We start from the raw sequence: 19,874 nt of genomic DNA, 5'->3' as shown, positions 1-19,874 counted from the left end.
TAGTACTTAGTACAGCATCCTTTTACAGTTATAACAGCTTTTAAACGTGAAGCATAGCTTGACACAAGTGTCTTGCAGCGATCTACGGGTATCTTCGCCCATTCTTCATGGGCAAAGGCCTCCAGTTCAGTCACATTCTTAGGCTTGCGCACTGCAACTGCTTTCTTTAAGTCCCACCAGAGGTTCTCAATCGGATTTAAGTCTGGTGACTGCGATGGCCACTCCAAAATGTTCCAGCCTTTCCTCTGCAACCATGCTCTAGTGGACTTGGAGGTATGCTTGGGATCATTGTCCTGTTGAAAGGTCCAACGTCTCCCAAGCCTCAGGTGTGTGACGGACTGCATCACGTTTCCATCCAATATCTCCTGGTACTGAAGAGAATTCATGGTACCTTGCACACGCTGAAGCTTCCCTGTACCTGCAGAAGCAAAACAGCCCCAAAGCATGATTGACCCTCCACCATGCTTCACAGTAGGCAAGGTGTTCTTTTCATCATAGGCCTTGTTCTTCCTCCTCCAAACATAGCGTTGATCCATGGGCCCAAACAGTTCTAATTTTGTTTCATCAGTCCACAGAACACTATCCCACAACTTTTGTGGTTTGTCCACATGGCTTTTGGCATACTGCAGTCGACTCTTCTTATTCTTTGGAGACAGCAAGGGGGTACGCCTGGGAGTTCTGGCACGGAGGCCTTCATTACGCAGTGTGCGTCTTATTGTCTGGGCTGAAACTTCTGTACCCACATCTGACAAATCTTTTCTCAGTTCCTCAGCAGTCACACGGGGACTTCTCTCCACTCTACGCTTCAGGTAGCGCACAGCAGTCGAAGTCAGCATCTTCTTTCTGCCACGACCAGGTAGCGTTTCAACAGTGCCCTTTGCCTTGAATTTGCGAATGATGCTTCCTAAGGTGTCTCTTGGTATGTTTAACATCTTTGCAATCTTCTTATAGCCATTGCCCTTCCTGTGAAGAGAAATCACCTCTTCTCTTGTCTTCCTGGACCATTCTCTTGCCTTCACCATGTTTGTAACCACACCAGTAAATGTCTAGAAGGAGCTGAGTATCACAGTCATTTTAAAGCTGCCTAATTGGTGCTTATTATGCTTGATTGCTGCTCGGTGACATCCACAGGTGTTTTCAATACCTGATGGAAAGCACCTGTATGAACCTCTGTTCTTCAGAGTGGTAGTCTTTAAGGGGTTGAATAATTGTGGCAATGAAGAAACCACATAAGAACCATTTACTACTGTATTACATAAACAATTGATGTCATTTTAGTTGCATTTGGGTAGTTACAACGTCCTTGTAGGATTTGATTCTGAATACAATTCCAAATGTACACTATAGTCCCTAAACCCCTTTACAGCATTGGGGGTTGAATAATTTTGGTCACAACTGTACCTTGGTGGTCATTATAGATACCTTTGTTATGCTGTGAAAGATCAAAGCAAATGTCCCTGAGACATTGGTGACCAGTGTGGAATCCCTTTGGTACATTTTTGGTCAGAGTAAACGCCCTGTTACATAGGTGTGAAGAGCAAATGCCCCGTTACCTTGGTGGTCAGCGTAAAATCCCCCAGTTACATTGATAGCTAGTGCAAGTGCCTATGTTACATTGTCAGCCATTGTGGAATTCCGTGTTATCTAGGCAGTCAGTGCAAATATCCCATTGTATTGGGAGTCAGGGTAAAGTTGGTATGCAGCAGATGTGGATGCACAACCCTGAATGCATACTGTCTGCATTCAGGGCCATGCCCCCACACGGATGTTAGATTGGGAGCAGTGTCTGTGTTTGTGCAGCGGCATTCCAATTCTCCATTCTAACAACCATGATTCGGCTAGCTTTACATGTATGTAGGGTGGCAATGTGTGTATAATCATGCGCATTCCCAACCCGCAGGCACAACATGCTGCTCTTTTGTAGATACACTGGGGTGCCATGAATTCTTAATAGCACCCCCATGCACTGGAAAAAGCAGCACGTTCCATGTGCCTGCAGTTTTAACAAAGGGTCAGGGACCTTTTTACCCGTGTTTCCTGTAGGTACAGCAGTCCATTCAAATGAATGGTCTGCTGTGCCTGTGCAAATGTGCCTGCATAGATCCGCAGAGATGTGTACCCACACTTCATTCCACCAGACCCATAAAGCTGTGAGCCAGGGATTCCCTCAACATGGAGGAGGGGTAGCTTGCGAGGGGGAAACCCCTAGCAAGGAACCTTGTCCCCATATTAAAGCGGAACTTTACCCATACAAAATAATGTTCTTTAGCATTAAACATACAGCACGTTCCAAATAATAATAACTATGCTACCAAAATTAATCTGTGCTGTAAATTGTCTCCAGTATTGTTCCTGTTGCTGGAGACTGCCATTTTGCTGAAGCCCAGAGCCCCTGAGCAGCAGTAAATCTTTAAGGTGTCAGCAGATCGGCCTCTAGATTTAAGCACAGTGCCAAAAAACAGAGAGCAACTGAGCATGTGCAGAGCAGGGTGAGACAGTGTATTACTAGATTTTAAACAGTGTAAGCACTTATTTTTAATGTTTTACATAGCTATACCTGCAAAAATGTCCAGCCTGACGTGATCTAGCAGGAGTTAATGTTCTGACTAAAATTCTGCTTTAATGAGGACAAGGGCCTGCTCCCCACAACACTGGACCAGTGGTTATGGAGACCCACTTATCAGAATCTGGACACCCCCTATAACAATAAGGGGTTCCCCAGATACCAGTCCTTTCATGTAAAGGAGTAAAGAGTACTTAGTACCCCGATCATTCACGAAAAAAAAACAAACAAAGGAATAAACACAGGGACACTTTTTGACAAGTCTTTTAATAAAAAAAAAACCTCCCACAATGTAAAGCCATTTCAGTTTCAATGAGCAACACCTGACACCTGGCTTACTCACGCTAAAGGACATCTCCTGGGGCACGCCACCCACTTATAGCGGTATGGCCCCAATTATGCGTGAATCGGTGGCAGGAGCAGATTTTGTCAGCAGTTGACGGGATTTGTTTTCTTTAATAATCTAGTTAATAATCTTGATTGATGTGGTTGTGCATCACTAGATGATGTGATTGACAACAGATTTCCTTTTGGGACTTTTGGACATGTCAAAAGTATCAGTGTGTTTACTATTTACTTAGTGAATAAGTAGGAGTACTACTTACCCCTTACTCATTCACATATGGGTCTGGTGCATGGAGGTCCCCTTATTGTTAAGTGTGACACCCAGATTTTAATAACCCCCTGCTCACAGACCCCCTCACAATCACCAGGCCAGTGTTGTGAGGAAGAGGTCTTTGTCCTCATCAACATTTCAAAGGGGAACCCATGTCATTTTTTTCATTGTGATTTTTCTTTGCTTCTGTGTATCCTCCAGTAATGTTATTTGAAGGAATGTTTTACATTTTTTATGCTTTGCTTTAAGAATTATAAAAATCCCCTCCCCCCAACATCATTTTTAAATATTTTTTTCTGTTTTTTTTAAATGTTTCGCAGGGCAGTGCCTAGCTCCCCATGCCATTTTGTTGGCAATTGATTGCCTATTATCCTAGAAAATTGTCATAACTTTCTTTCTTTTCACATTTGGCCCCAATTGACTTCAATAGGGTTTGGATTTGGCAACCAAACTTTTGTAATGTTCACCAAACCCACCTCAAACTGAACCCATGTATATTGGTCCCATCCCTACTGCTAGGGTTGCCTATTAGACAGGGAAGCATGCATTGTCAATTGAGTGTTGATGATGCCTGCCATGAAGTATGCAATAAATTGTTATCGGTGCATTATGCTAGGTTTACACTATTGTGAGTGGTGTGGCTCATGTTTGCATGGGCACAGCATCCCATTCATTTGAATGGGCTGCTGTACCTGCCTGAAACGTAGGGCAAAAGTCCATGACCCTTTTTTGAAAATGCAGCTGCAGGGAACCACATGGTACTTTGGAACAATATGGTTTCATGCACAAAAAATTGCACCTTGTTTGGGTGCATGGGGGTACCATTAAGAATTCATTGCAGTTGACAATGAGCAGCTCCTTTTGGCTGACAATGCCTGCGGGATTAGGAACACATGCAAATTACATGCATTTCCGCACCCACAATAGCGTGGACCTAGCCTTAAAGCCTATGTATCATCCTCCCTATTAATCTCTGCAACCCCTATAAGTGCCTACTTTAAATGCTGCTACATTACCTGTTTTGTGTGGAACAGCAAGGCTCTTTTTTTGAATGCAGTGCTGATACCACCTTCATATATATATATATATATATATATATATATATATATATATATACACAGTATATATATATTGCAGCTACAAATGTTAGAAGAATTGTTTGTGATACAAAGAAAAGCCCACAGGTAACCTCAAGATAAACACAGGCTGCTCTGGAAAAAGACAGTGTGGTTGTTTCAAAGAGCACAATATGATGATACTTCAACAAAAATGAGCAACATGGTAAAGTTGTCATAAAGAAGCCTTGCTGCGCAAATGCCACAAAAAATCCTGGTTACAATATGCCCAACAACACCTTGACATATCTCACAGCTTCTGGCACACTGTAATCTGGAGTGCCAAAACCAAAATAGAGATTTATGGTCACAGCCATCAGAGCTATGGTTTGAGAGGGGTCAACAAGGCCTGTAGTGACAAGAATACCATCCTTACTGTGAAGCATGATGGAGGTTCAATGATGTTTTGGGGATGTGTGACCAAGATAAATGCAACATGTTATCAGAAAATACTCACAGGCAATTTGCATTCTTCTGTATGAAGGCTGCACATGGAACGCTCTTGGACTTTCCAGCAACAATAACCCTAAGCACAAGGTCAAGTTGACCCTCCAGTGGTTACAGCAGAGAAAGCTGAAGGTTCTGGAGTGGTCATCACAGTCTCCTGACCTTTATATCATCGAGCAACTTTGGGGAGATGTCAAATGCGTGGTTCATGCAAGACGATCAAAGACTTTGCATGACTTGGAGGTATTTTGCCAAGACAAATGGGTAGCTATGCTAAAAAAAATATCACAGCACAGTCATAAGGTGATACCCAAAAAAGACTGCCGCTAGAACATTACCCAGTGCTTTTCACTACACCTTTCAACAATTATGCAATACATAAAATGTGACACAATCACATATATTAACATAACGTAATTATAATCAACAAAAAAAGTCTCATCAATCTGCTGTAATAGTAATCTTTTCTGTTCCTCCAAACTCTAGGTGATATATGCATCCATCCTGTAGGCATCCAATACCTTTTTTAATTGACCTCAATATGAATCAAGGTCTTAATGCACTTATTGCCCCACCATAGTCTTTTAGTTATCTGTGGCCATAGGGAATGATACTCCTGTTTTTCTCTGACACTCCACCAGCTCTACTCTACGTCAGGTAGGTATGCATATAAAATAAACCAAAAATAGTGCACTCTGTATGGAACTATTTTATAAAAACATTCCTCAAAAGATAAACTCACATAAACCAAGCACCCCATGTGCTATGTGAACAGCATTATAAAGACATAGGCAAAAATCTACCACCAATGTGCTGTAATGGTAATCTCTTCAGTTCCTCCAAACTCTAGGTGATTCATGCATCCACCCCATGTGCATCCAATATGCTCATCTTCTTTATTAAGGTCTCAAAGTGCTTATTGCCCCACCATGGGCTTTTAGGCATCTGTGGCCGTTGGAAATGAAAAGACCGAGGAGAGCAAGAGTTCCATTTCCCATGGCCAGAGATGTCTAAAAGCCTATGGTGGGGTAATAAGCACATTGCGACCTTGATTCATATTGAGGTCAAATAAAGAAGATGAGCGTTAAGTCCCGTGAAGCCTGAGATTGAGCTTTCAGTCACCTTTGCAGCAGTTGTTTTCTTATTCTGGGTCACAATCCTGCGCAACGTCCTTTTGTCTCTTTCGGTCAGTTGACAATGTCGACCATACTTATGCTGATCAGACGACGTTTTCCCAGAAACTGCGTATGCCGTCATAACCTTTGATACTTTACCTTGTGACACGGCAATTAAATTGGGACCTTCAGTCACAGAGGTACCACCTAAGTGGCACCAACAATTTGCCCTCTTTGAGGCTCAGCAAGCTCTGACATAACTCTGTATCACTAGCAGAGCACACAGTGAATGATGGCAATGAGGCTTCCCACCTGTTAGCTAGGTGTCTAATCTCACAGTGGAAGCAAAAGAATGTTGCATCACTCCCACTTTCAACGCGAAACATGTCCTCTCTTTCAAACCTGGAAATCATGTAGCTTAGCATTTCCATTTTTTTTAACACACATATATATATATATATATATATATATTTGAAAAAATGGAAACGCTACATGATTTGTGTGTATATTATTATTATTATACAGTATTTATATAGCGCTAAAAGGTTTGCTCAGCGCTGTACATTTTATATATATATATATATATATATATATATATATATATACATACATACACACACACAGTATATATTAAATTAGCCTCATTTTTTCTTACACCTTTACCCAGTGCTTCACAACAATGTGTTCTCTAGTTTATGCATTACTTGTATTTACAGTTTACAGTGTATATTTATTATATATTAACATGGTAATAAACCCAAAAGCAAACATTTATTTTGTTGCAGCTTACCGATTCTTAGAAGTGGTAGATGCATTTGTTTACTTTTTAAGTCTTTCTTTCGTGTATTTTCACCTGGTGATCTAGCCAGTAAGTTTGGTGATCTAGCCAGTAATCACCCCTGTCAGTGATAAATGATTTGTCTCAACCCTCTAACTGCATATGTGGCAGGTAGTGGGTTGAGACAAACCATGTACAGTGAGGAAAAAAATTATTTGATCCCCTACCGATTTTGTATGTTTGCCCACTTACAAAGAAATGAAAGGTCTATAATTTTTGTCATAGGTGTATTTTAAATGATAGAGACAGAATATCAACCAAAAATCCAGAAAAAACACAATACAAATGTTATAAATTGAGTTGCAGTTCAGTGAGTAAAATAAGTATTTGATCCCCAAGCAAAACATGACTTAGTACTTGGTGGAGAATCCCTTGTTGGCAATCGCAGAGGTAAGATGTTTCTTGTAGTTGGTTACCAGGTTTGCACACATCTCAGGAGGGATTAAGGTCCACTCTTCTTTACAGACAGGACCGTGGATAAGGGGGTACCTCCAGTCCTCCTGTACGGGGCCCAGGTAACTGGGTGAATCGGATGTGAGCAGGGAGGGTGATCAGCATGGCTGGGGGACAATTACTGGAACCAATCCCCTGTATGGCTCTCTGCAGCAGCTGAAAGCTTGCTTCTTCTCCTATCCTACCCACTGGTTCCAGTAACTGTCCCCCCCCCGCCACACCCATCACCCTCCCTGTACATCATACATTTCCCCCTGCTGACTATGCCCCCCTGTGTGCCCCCACCCCTGCAGTGCTGCTGGCTTCTCTCTCCTTCTCACCGGCAGCTGCAAGCACACAATAGAATCCTTCAGGGTGGAGACTAGAGGAAGGGTCTGGCAAAATATTTCACATTTATCAGGCCCTTCCTTCCCTGAATGAACACAGTTAATGATCGATACCTATCACTCACTGTGTTCATTCATAACTAAAGCACAGTAAACTGTGTACTTTTTTTGGGGGGGGGGCTGTCAGGTGGGCTGTATGGGGCCCTGTGGTTTCTAACAGCAGCCCTGTTTACAGATCTTCTCTAAATCCTTAAGGTTTCTTGGATGTTTCTTGGCAACTTAAAGTTTCAACTCCCTCCATAAATTTTCTAAAGGGTTAAGGCCTGGAGACTGGCTAGACCACTCCATGGCCTAAATGTGCTTCTTCTTGAGCCACTCCTTTTTTCCCTTGGCGGTATGTTTTGGGTTGTTGCCATGCTAGAAGACCCATACATGATCCATCTTCAGTGTTCTGGCTGAGGGAAGAAGGTTCTCATCCAAGATTTTACAATACATGGCCCTGTCTATTGGCCCCTCAATGTGGCAAAGTCAGCCTTTACCTTTAGCAGAGAAACAGCTCCAAAGCATAGTGTTTCCACCTCTGTGCTTGACTGTAGGGATGGTGTTCTTAGAGTCATAGTCAGCATTTTTTTTCCTCCAAATGCAGTAAGTCAAGTTATTGCTAAAGATCTAAATTTTGGTCTCATCTGACCACAGCAATTTCTCCCAATCCTTCTTTGAATCATTTAGACGTTCGTTTGCAACCTTCAGATGGGCCTGTGCATGTGCCTTCTTGAGGAGGGGGACATTACAGGCGCTACAGGATTTCAATACATGTGGCGTATTGTGTTGCCAATGGTTTGTTTGCTGACTGTGGTCCCAACTGCCTTGAGATCATTCACAAGCTCCTCCCGTGTAGTTCTGGGCTGATCTCTCACTTTTCTCATGATGATCCTTACCCCATGAGGCAAAATCTTGCATGAAGCTCCAGACTGGTTATTTGGTATTTATTCTTTTTGTGAATAATCGCTCCAACAGTTTTCTCCTTCTCACCAAGCTTCTTGCTGATGATCTTGTAGCCCATTCCAGCCTTGTGCAGGTCTTCAATCTTGTCCCTGACATCCTTTGACAGCTCTTTGGTCTTGCCCATGATGGTGAGGTTTGAATGGAAGAAAGAGATTCTGTGGACAGGTGTCTTTTCTACACATAATGAGTAGAGATGAGCGAATCGAACCAGGCGAACCGGAATTCGAGTCGAATTTCAGGAAATATTCGATTCGCGTCGAAACCGAAATTTTGCCTACTTCGGGTGCGCGAATCGAACATTTCCCGATCAGCCGGCAAAAGTGTCCCTGCAGTGAGCTCCGCTATTTCTGACAGTTCTCTGACAGAAGGAACACATGTTTAGCGGTTGAAACATTGTATCTATTAGTTTACATTTAGGATACAGATGTTTCAACCGCTGTACATGTGAAGAAGCTGTGAGAGAACTGTCAGAAATAGAGGAACTCTGCACATACACTTTTTGCCGGCTTGGAATTATTCTTCTTTTCATCCTACTTCTTCTTCTTCTTCATCCTCATCCTCAGAAGAAGAGGATGAGGATGAGGATGAAGAAGAAGAAGAAGAAGAAGTAGGATGAAAAGAAGAATAATTCCAAGCCGGCAAAAAGTGTATGTGCAGAGTTCCTCTATTTCTGACAGTTCTCTGACAGCTTCTTCACATGTACAGCGGTTGAAACATCTGTATCCTAAATGGAAACTAATAGATACAATTTGTATCTATTAGTTTCCATTTAGGATACAGATGTTTCAACCGCTGTACATGTGAAGAAGCTGTCAGAGAACTGTCAGAAATAGAGGAACTCTGCACATACACTTTTTGCCGGCTTGGAATTATTCTTCTTTTCATCCTACTTCTTCTTCTTCTTCTTCTTCATCCTCATCCTCATCCTCTTCTTCTGAGGATGAGGATGAGGATGAAGAAGAAGAAGAAGAAGTAGGATGAAAAGAAGAATAATTTCAAGCCGGCAAAAAGTGTATGTGCAGAGTTCCTCTATTCTGCAGATACACTTAGAGGAGCTCTGCAGATACACTTAGAGGAGCTCTGCACATACACTTTTTGCCTGTTTGGAATTAATCTTATTTTCATCCTACTTCTTCTTCTTCTTCTTCTTCATCCTCATCCTCAGAAGAAGAAGAAGAGGATGAAGAAGAAGAAGAAGAAGAAGAAGAAGTAGGATGAAAATAAGAATAATTGCAAGCCGGCAAAAAGTGTATGTGCAGAGTTCCTCTATTCTGCAGATACACTTAGAGGAGCTCTGCAGATACACTTAGAGGAGCTCTGCACATACACTTTTTGCCGGCTTGGAATTAATCTTATTTTCATCCTACTTCTTCTTCTTCTTCTTCATCCTCATCCTCAGAAGAAGAAGAAGAGGATGAGGATGAAGAAGAAGAAGAAGAAGAAGTAGGATGAAAAGAAGAATAATTCCAAGCCGGCAAAAAGTGTATGTGCAGAGTTCCTCTATTCTGCAGATACACTTAGAGGAGCTCTGCAGATACACTTAGAGGAGCTCTGCACATACACTTTTTGCCGGCTTGGAATTAATCTTATTTTTATCCTACTTCTTCTTCTTCATCCTCATCCTCATCCTCCTCAGAAGAAGAAGAGGATGAGGATGAGGATGAAGAAGAAGAAGAAGAAGTAGGATGAAAAGAAGAATAATTCCAAGCCGGCAAAAAGTGTATGTGCAGAGTTCCTCTATTCTGCAGATACACTTAGAGGAGCTCTGCAGATACACTTAGAGGAGCTCTGCACATACACTTTTTGCCTGTTTGGAATTAATCTTATTTTCATCCTACTTCTTCTTCTTCTTCTTCTTCTTCTTCTTCTTCTTCTTCTTCATCCTCATCCTCAGAAGAAGAAGAAGAGGATGAAGAAGAAGAAGAAGAAGAAGAAGTAGGATGAAAATAAGAATAATTGCAAGCCGGCAAAAAGTGTATGTGCAGAGTTCCTCTATTCTGCAGATACACTTAGAGGAGCTCTGCAGATACACTTAGAGGAGCTCTGCACATACACTTTTTGCCGGCTTGGAATTAATCTTATTTTCATCCTACTTCTTCTTCTTCTTCTTCATCCTCATCCTCAGAAGAAGAAGAAGAGGATGAGGATGAAGAAGAAGAAGAAGAAGTAGGATGAAAATAAGAATAATTCCAAGCCGGCAAAAAGTGTATGTGCAGAGTTCCTCTATTCTGCAGATACACTTAGAGGAGCTCTGCAGATACACTTAGAGGAGCTCTGCACATACACTTTTTGCCGGCTTGGAATTAATCTTATTTTCATCCTACTTCTTCTTCTTCTTCTTCATCCTCATCCTCATCCTTAGAAGAAGAAGAAGAGGATGAGGATGAAGAAGAAGAAGAAGTAGGATGAAAATAAGAATAATTCCAAGCCGGCAAAAAGTGTATGTGCAGAGCTCCTCTAAGTGTATCTGCAGAGCTCCTCTAAGTGTATCTGCAGAATAGAGGAACTCTGCACATACACTTTTTGCCGGAAACCGCTGTATAGAGGGAATGTCCCAGAACTGTCAGAAATAGACTATTTCTGACAGTTCTGGGACATTCACTCCATACAGCGGTTTCAACCGCTGTATGGAGGGAATGTCATAGAACTGTCAGAAATAGACTATTAATGACAGTTCTGGGACTGTCCTTCCATACAGCGGTTGAAACATTGTATCTATTTGTTTCCATAAATGGATCCATTTATGGAAACAAATAGATACAATGTTTCAACCGCTGTATGGAAGGAATGTCCCAGAACTGTCATAAATAGTCTATTTCTGACAGTTCTATGACATTCCCTCCATACAGCGGTTGAAACCGCTGTATGGAGTGAATGTCCCAGAACTGTCAGAAATAGACAGAAACTGTCACAGAACTGTCCTTCTTCTCATCCTTCTCCTTCTTCTCATCCTTCTCCTTCTCCTTCTTCTCATCCTTCTCCTTCTTCTCATCCTTCTCCTTCTCCTTCTTCTCATCCTTCTCCTTCTTCTCATCCTTCTCCTTCTTCTCATCCTTCTCCTTCTCCTTCTTCTCATCCTTCTCCTTCTTCTCATCCTTCTCCTTCTCCTCATCCTTCTCCTTCTCCTTCTTCTCATCCTTCTCCTTCTCCTTCTTCTCATCCTTCTCCTTCTCCTTCTTCTCATCCTTCTCCTTCTCCATCTTCTCATCCTTCTCCTTCTTCTCATCCTTCTCCTTCTCCTTCTTCTCATCCTTCTCCTTCTCCTTCTTCTCATCCTTCTCCTTCTTCTCATCCTTCTCCTTCTCCTCATCCTTCTCCTTCTTCTCATCCTTCTCCTTCTCCTCATCCTTCTCCTTCTCCTTCTTCTCATCCTTCTCCTTCTCCTCATCCTTCTCCTTCTCCTTCTTCTCATCCTTCTCCTTCTTCTCATCCTTCTCCTTCTCCTTCTTCTCATCCTTCTCCTTCTTCTCATCCTTCTCCTTCTTCTCATCCTTCTCCTTCTCCTTCTTCTCATCCTTCTTCTTCTCATCCTTCTCCTTCTTCTCATCCTTCTCCTTCTTCTCATCCTTCTCCTTCTCCTTCTTCTCATCCTTCTCCTTCTTCTCATCCTTCTCCTTCTCCTTCTTCTCATCCTTCTCCTTCTCCTTCTTCTCATCCTTCTCCTTCTCCTTCTTCTCATCCTTCTCCTTCTTCTCATCCTTCTCCTTCTCCTTCTTCTCATCCTTCTCCTTCTCCTTCTTCTCATCCTTCTCCTTCTTCTCATCCTTCTCCTTCTCCTTCTTCTCATCCTTCTCCTTCTCCTTCTCCTCATCCTTCTCCTTCTTCTCATCCTTCTTCTCATCCTTCTCCTTCTCCTTCTTCTCATCCTTCTCCTTCTCCTTCTTCTCATCCTTCTCCTTCTCCTTCTTCTCATCCTTCTCCTTCTCCTTCTCCTTCTCCTTCCTCATCTCCAAGGGCATTTAAATTAAAGGTACAGTGTTCTGCACTAATTTAAAGGCTCTCTGAAGCCTAGAAACCCTTTTTATAAGTCATCTTCGTAGCGGAGAAATTCGCATCGAATCGAATTTCATACTGGAATTCGCCGAATCAGCCGAATCGAATTTTTCATTTCTTCGCTCATCTCTAATAATGAGTTGTCATTAGGAGCACCTTCTTAAATTGATAGGACTAATCTGTGTACCACATGAACACATAGCCAGTCTGTGGGAGACAGAAGTATTGTTGCTTGGTAGGGGATCAAATATTTATTTTACTCACTGAACTGCAACTCATTTTATAACATTTGTATCATGTGTTTTTTCTGGATTTTTAGTCGATATTCTCTCTCTATCATTTAAAATACATCTATGGTAAAAATTATAGACCCTTCATTTTTTTCTAAGTGGGCAAACTTACAAATCTGCAAGGGATCAAATATTTATTTGCACCATTGTACTACTGACAGGAGTGCATACAATGACCAGCTTTTATTTATGTAAAATCTTTATCCCAAACTGTTGCTGTAACTGCTTAAAAAGTGTTAGCTAGACTTTGGATTCAATATGTTAGTGTGTCTAAATCTGCTAGTACTTTTAACATTTCCCTCCCCCCAGACTGACAATGCTGCAATTCAAAGGTGCCCCTGTGCTCCTTCATCCAGAGTGGGGTCACTTTAATATAAGAGGAGTGATAATGACCAGTGAATCACCAGGTGAAAACAAAGGAAAAAGCCCCCCCACCCCCCAAAAAAAAGAAAACTAATGCAGCCACTACATATAATGAATGGTAAGCTGAAACATTAAATTTTTGGTGTAATTACTCTTCAGTATATACTATGTACTTTATTATGCTTACCTGAAATGAGTTGAGTGCGGCAAATATTCCATTGATCACAATGTTTTCGGGATGAATTACAACTCCCAGCCCAAATCCCCAGGTGATTCCAAGCAGGGGGCTGAGGATGGCAATGGTTTTAGCAATCAAAATCAAAATTTTCCTGTCTTCTTTTCCTGATTGTTCACCAATGGTAGGCCTCATTAATTTGAAGATGACCACCACCAGGATCAGTATGTCAACAAACACAATCGTTAAAGCTGGCACCACGAAGGCAAGGAATGATCTGGAGTCACTGTAGTCAAGCCAGCAGAATTTGTCGCTTATAAATCTTTTACTGGGTTCAGTTGAAGCCACGGTGACAATGGTTATAAGGAGAGGACATCCATAACCCAGGAGGAAAGCTACGATCATCATGGTCTTCCTACTCATGTTATGCAAGACGTAGACCATGCGATAAAAAAGAATCAGTCCTGTGGTCAGCATCCAGAAAAACAAAGACAAATAGAAGTAAAAGCTAAAGAAGGCAGCGGCTTTGCAGGCAGCTGATCCTTTATTCTGCTCTAGCGATGCACCAATGATAAACCAGATATCGGCTACCAGAAGCGTAACGGCAATATTTACCAGGCAGACATGACGAACGTAGGAGGTCTTGTTTTTGATAACTGAATACCACACTAAGGCCTCGATGAGAAGTGTAATCACCAAGCAAACGAGAGATATTCCGACTCCAATGTAAGTAATGATTTCTAAAAAAATATCTTTTTTTGATGATCCCATAAGGATTGAGAAAGAAGTCAAGTGATTACATGAGCATAAAATCACATCATTTGCTGTTATTAAGGTACAATTGATATCGCTCCAATCTGTCTTGTCATACCAGACACATTTTGGATCTACTAGTGATGAATTACTTTTACTAAAATTCATATTTATTTTAAATATACTCCTATCAATGTTTTCAGTGTTGTTCTTAATGATTGTTGACATAACCAACCCATTGACAATCTCCTCTGTGGTATTTGGCAAAATGTCCTTCAACGTACTGTAAGCAATGGTAACTACAGTGGTAGAGTTTCCTATTATTGCACCCTTATCAATAAACACATTTCCAGTTAAATTTCGCATGGTAAAATTCTTATTATAGCTATCAGCTTTGCTCACAACCTGTCCAGAAAGCTGAATATTGCTGAGGGAATCATTTGTAAAGTTGATTGTGTCATTGAAGTTCAGATTGTTTGCAAAATGCTCAACAGAACTCAGAATTGTTACACTTTCATTAGCCATACCGCTCCAAGCGTTGGATGCACCAACCACGATATCAACTGTTTGTATAAAGTTCTAGGAGAAGAAAACCTGGTGTAATTATTTTGATAAGACTAGTTAACTGTAAAAGTTTCAAATTACTCTACAAAAATAAAATATGTAAGCTACATTCGTATAAAAACATTACCAAAAAAACAACACAGCGATACCTGAATGTTTATCTGAAAATAGAGAGGAGAAGATGTAGTTGTTAAAGGAGGTGTTGCCATAAATGTATATTTATTACTGTGGTTATGCCTTCTAACACCCAGTCTACAATCAGCATGGTTGATTTCAGATACAGTTGAGACTTCTCAAAGCCCCCACTTCTCCAGTGGAAGTGATGTGAGCTTTGTAAATTATTGAACAACCCAACTGCAAATATATCTTCAATAAGTGATATAATCCTTAGATTGTTTAGGTACAGTTAACTGTCTTTTGACTCTATGACTCTTTAATGACTGGCATAGTACCACTGGATTGGCGTAAGGTCAATGTGGTGCCAATATTGAAAAAGGGGTCAAAATCTTTACCAAATAATTATATACCTGTTAGTTTAACATCTATAGCTGGGAAGATACTGGAGAGTTTAATGAAAGACCACATACTGTAGATGAGTTCTTGCTCACAATTCCCCACACATGGCTAATGTGTAAGGTAAAGTCTACAGGCTTGGGAAAATCCATATAAGTGGATAGAAAACTGGCTAAAAGATCGTATTCAGAGAGTAGTGGTTAATGATTTATATTCTGCATGGTTTAGGGTTGTCAGTGGTGTACCCCAAGGTTCAGTGTTACTTTTTAATATATTGATAAATGATATAGGGTCTGGGATTATAAATCCCATTTCAATCTTTGCAGATGACACCAAGCTGTGCAGTGGAATAATATCCTTATAGGATGTCTTCAATTTACAAGCTGACCTCAATGCACTGTTTAATTGGGCAACTATGTGGCAAATGAGGTTTAATGTTGATATATGTAAGGTTCTGCACTTGGGGGCTAAGAATATGCATGCATCATACATGCTAGGGGGGTACAACTGGGGGAATCAATGGTGGAGAAGGATCTGGGGGTTCTGGTAGATCACAAGCTTAATAATGGCATGCAATGCCAAGCTGCAGCTTCTAAAGTGAGCAAAATCCTCTCTTGTATTAAAAGAGGTATAGACTCCAGAGAGAGAGATATCATATTACCCCGGAACAGATCATTAGTAACACCTCATCTGGAATATGCAGTTCAGTTTTGGGCACCAATTCACAAAAAGAACATTGGGGAACTGGAGAAAGTACAGAGAAGGGCAACCAAACTGATAAGAGGCATGGAGGAGCTCAGCTATGAGGAAAGATTAGAGGAACTGAATTTATTTTCTCTTGAGAAGAGGAGATTAAGGGGGGATATGATCAACATGTATAAATACATCAGTGGTTCATATAGTGAACTCGGTGTAGAGTTATTCCCCCTGAGGTCATCATAGAGGACAAGGGGGCACTCTTTAAATCTGGAGGAAAAGAGATTTAATCTCCAAATACGGAAAGGTTTCTTCACAGTAAGAGCTGTGAAAATGTGGAATAGACTCTCTCAAGAGTTGGTTCTGGCCAGCTCAGTGGATTGCTTTAAAAAAGGCCTGGATTCTTTCTTGGATACACAGAATATAACTGGTTACTGACCAGGAGCAAATTGAATCATGCTTTGCTGTGTTTTTTGCCTATCTCTGGAGCAACTGTGGGCATAAGATTATAACTTTTTTTTATAGTTGAACTGGATGGACTTTTGTCTTTTTTCATCCAGACTAACTATGTAACTATGTTACTGTAATTTTACTTTGTCAACAGAAAGAAAAACTGCAGGTGCAGCAAAGAATGACAGTTAAGAGGTTGCTGTTCACAGAAAATTTAGCTACAACTCTGCTTGCTTAACCGCTCTCTCCAGTGTATGTATATAAACATACTAAAGGTCCTAAATGTCTGCTGTGGGCAGTCAGCATTCCCAGACTTGCTGGGTAAATGGGAGAGCCTGGGAATGGTGATGGGCGGTAGAGGGAGGGTGGCCCTCTTGCAAGCCCTGTAAACGTGATCAGGTTGCTGTAGTCTGTGGGCTAAAAAAAAAAAAATTATATCAGATTCCTCCATTCACATTGATCAATGTGGACTTAGAAATCTCTGCCAGAAAAAAGGGAAAAACGTATATGCCATGCATAGGAGCTACTGCCAACTGACCACCCCTGACCACTAAGAGCATTAATGCTGGACATACACATTATTTTTTTTTAACTGCGGATGGAAAAAAATCTCCCCACGTAGTGCTGCAAGCACGGACGTTTATATTTTGAGAGCAGCACTCTGCTCCTGTCACTATACACACATCAGTGCTGCAGCTGATAGGCGTTCCTGCAAACCCAACAACAACTGTAACAACATTAACAACATAACATTAACTCAATAAAACAACACTTTTTTTTACTTTTTTATGTAAGTTAACCACTTGCCCTCCAGAGGATTTACCCCCCTTCCTCACCAGGCAATTTTTTGCGTTATGGCGCTGCATTACTTTAACTGACAATTGTGCTGTCATGCAACGCTGCACCAAAATTAAATGTATGTCCTTTTTTCCCACGAATAGAGCTTTCTTTTGGTGGTATTTGATCACCTGTGCATTTTTTATTTTTTGTGCTATAAAGAAAAAAGGTCGACAATTTTGAGAAAAAAATATTTTTGACTTTTTGCTAATAAACATGTCCAGTAAAAAAATTTAGAAAATCAAATTTCTTCATAAATTTAGGCCAAAATGTATTCTGCTCCATGTCTTTGCTAAAAAAAAAATCCCAATACGTGTAAATTAATTGGTGTACGTGAAAGTTATAGCGTTTACAAATGGTGGTATATATAATGGGATTTTTTAATTTATTTTTTATTTTTACTAGTAATGGCGGCGATCAACAACTTATATCGAGACTGTGGTGGGCATTTTGACACTGGGGGGAACTGACTTGGTGTCACTGACATCCCCAGTGACACCAATACAGTGATCAATGCTAACAAAAAGCACTGACACTGTACTAATGGCACTGTACAGGAAGGGGTTAACGTGGGGGATCAAAAGGTTAACTGTGTGCTGTTTTACTGTGTGCTGTCCGTGTGTGTGCTTCACTGTAAACACACTGCTTTGCATGGCTCTGCTATGTAAAGCCATGCATAGTAGTGTGCAGGAGCTGACAGGGGAGAGAACTGTATTGTTTACTTACAGGTCTCTCCCCCGTTGGTAATACTTGGCGATCACCGAGTGCGGCAAGTAATCACCGGCCGGGACCTGGTGATTGACAGCCACGTGCATGCCCCCTACCCAGAAATGTAAAATCACATATATGTATGTATATATATGTGTGCGATTTTGAGCACCCATGCCGCCCAGTAGCAGTATTACTGCTATAGGCTGAACGGGAAGCGGTTGGTTACCAGACCATTAAATTTTTCAATTGTTTTTTTTTTTGTCCCTTACAGCTTTCAGGGTTTGTGAAAGACTCCCTAAAACCATACATTTTCTGGAAGCTTCAGGGGTGGATCGGTGGGTAGGATCAGTGCGGGGGTGTGGGGTGAGGTGGGGGTTTAGGGAGACTCAGTGCTGCAGGGTTTATTTAGGTTGGGAAGGGGGAAAACAGAGTAGCAAGGGTGAATTGTAGTTGAGCCCTGGTTCACACTGATGCAATGCGGAATTCGCAGCGTTTTCTGTGCAAATTCCGCACTGCATCACTATTGCATCCTGTTCATGCACACCGTTGCAGGTGAAGTTAAACTGGTCAGCAAAATGCGGTGCAATGTGCACAATCGGATCGCATAGGTGTGAATACCCATGCAATCCAATTCTAGTGTGGACCCAAAAAAGGGTCCTGCACCTTTTTGGTGCAGGTGCAGTGCGATTAGAGCCATACAAAATGTATGGCTCCAATTGCACCACACACAAATCGCATACGATTTGCTCAGGAATGCGGTGCGGTTCCTGTGCGAATCACATGCGATATACCGCACCGCATATATGTGAAACCAGGCTGACAGTGGAGGAATTGGTGGCAGCAGGGGAAGGGGGGTGCCACATTTTTGGTAAATAGTTCTAATCAGAGGATGTTCATGACGTGACCATGAGCTTATAACAGAGGATGAATGCAGATCCATACAGGGTACGGACCTGGCCAGCTGAAGGCAGTGTTGTAGGTCTGGACGCCATATGGACCTGGTAGTGAACGGGTTAAAGGTGGAGACGTAGAGTAATCCCCTTTCTGACCTACAATATTGCCTGTTCTGACCAATTATAACCTTGAGGTCAGTGCTAGTGTGAGCGGATTTATTGATTTGGTGATTGCACTTGTGTCACGAGTGGAAAATCACAACTTAATTTATTGCACCATTTAATATATTATACCATTTACTGAAGATTAAAGACTTTCTTTTCATGCACTTTTTTTTTTACTGATTTTCACTAATATTTTTATGAAGATTATGATGAACTTTGTTGCAAGGGTTATATTGTATATATTGATATAAATTGGTATAAATTTGGGTGCAAGGCCCCTTTAACAGAGGCGTTCTGTTTGTTCGATTTTCATCCATGCGCTGACGGATGAAAAACGGATATCAATGCATCTCTATGGAAAAACGGATGATTATGTATTATTATATTATTATACAGTATTTATAAAGCGCCAATAGTTTGCTCAGCGCTGTATCATCTGTTTACATCCACATCTGTCTTTTGAAACGGATTAAAGCCCTATTTTTGTTCTGTTAAACAAACAAAATGGACAAAAAATGAATGTAATCAGACAAACAGCCCGTATCTTCATCTGTTTTTGCATTGGTAGTGAATGGAAAAAACTGATGGAAAAACTGGTGGAAAAGTGATCCGTTTTTTTCTTTGAAGTAAAGTGACTGAACTGATGAAACAAATGGAACGCCCGTGTGAAAGGACCTTAATAGCACTTCATATATTTATAAATATTTCAGCATAGCACTATTCTTCTGCATAGAAGATCTGCATAGAAGAAAAAAAAGTATAACGAGAGCTCAGACCCATGACTTGCCAAAGTCATGCAACTGGCCTATCTTCCAATCAGTGAGCTTTCTCTGCTGCAATAAAATGTTACTAAACCCAGGACCCTGCATTCACTATATCTGGTCTCACACAGTACACAGAACATGGAAATGCAATTATTTTAGTAAAAATAAACTTCTAAATACTTTTCTCATCAGCAGTTACAGCAGTTTTGTGATTTCTATCAGTGTCCAG

The 19,874-nt window shown here is 41.1% G+C and overlaps 1 protein-coding gene across 1 annotated transcript in view; it reads right to left on the bottom strand.

The window, feature by feature from the left end:
- Window positions 1-19,874, bottom strand: part of LOC149447647 (adhesion G protein-coupled receptor F5-like) — a 183,969-nt gene that overhangs the window by 18,189 nt on the left and 145,906 nt on the right. Inside the window, exon 14 of the mRNA XM_089652272.1 lies at window positions 13,312-14,631. Coding sequence (XP_089508398.1) covers window positions 13,312-14,631 — 1,320 coding nt within the window. The remainder of the gene's footprint in view (window positions 1-13,311; window positions 14,632-19,874) is intronic.

The sequence above is a fragment of the Staurois parvus genome, unplaced genomic scaffold (assembly GCF_062004578.1).
Source record: "Staurois parvus isolate SC_StPar_1 unplaced genomic scaffold, SC_StPar_1.0 ptg000678l, whole genome shotgun sequence".
NCBI classification, from domain to species: Eukaryota; Metazoa; Chordata; class Amphibia; order Anura; family Ranidae; genus Staurois; species Staurois parvus.
The sequence above is the reverse complement of the archived record's forward strand: the minus strand, read 5'-3'. Positions and strand labels throughout refer to the sequence as shown.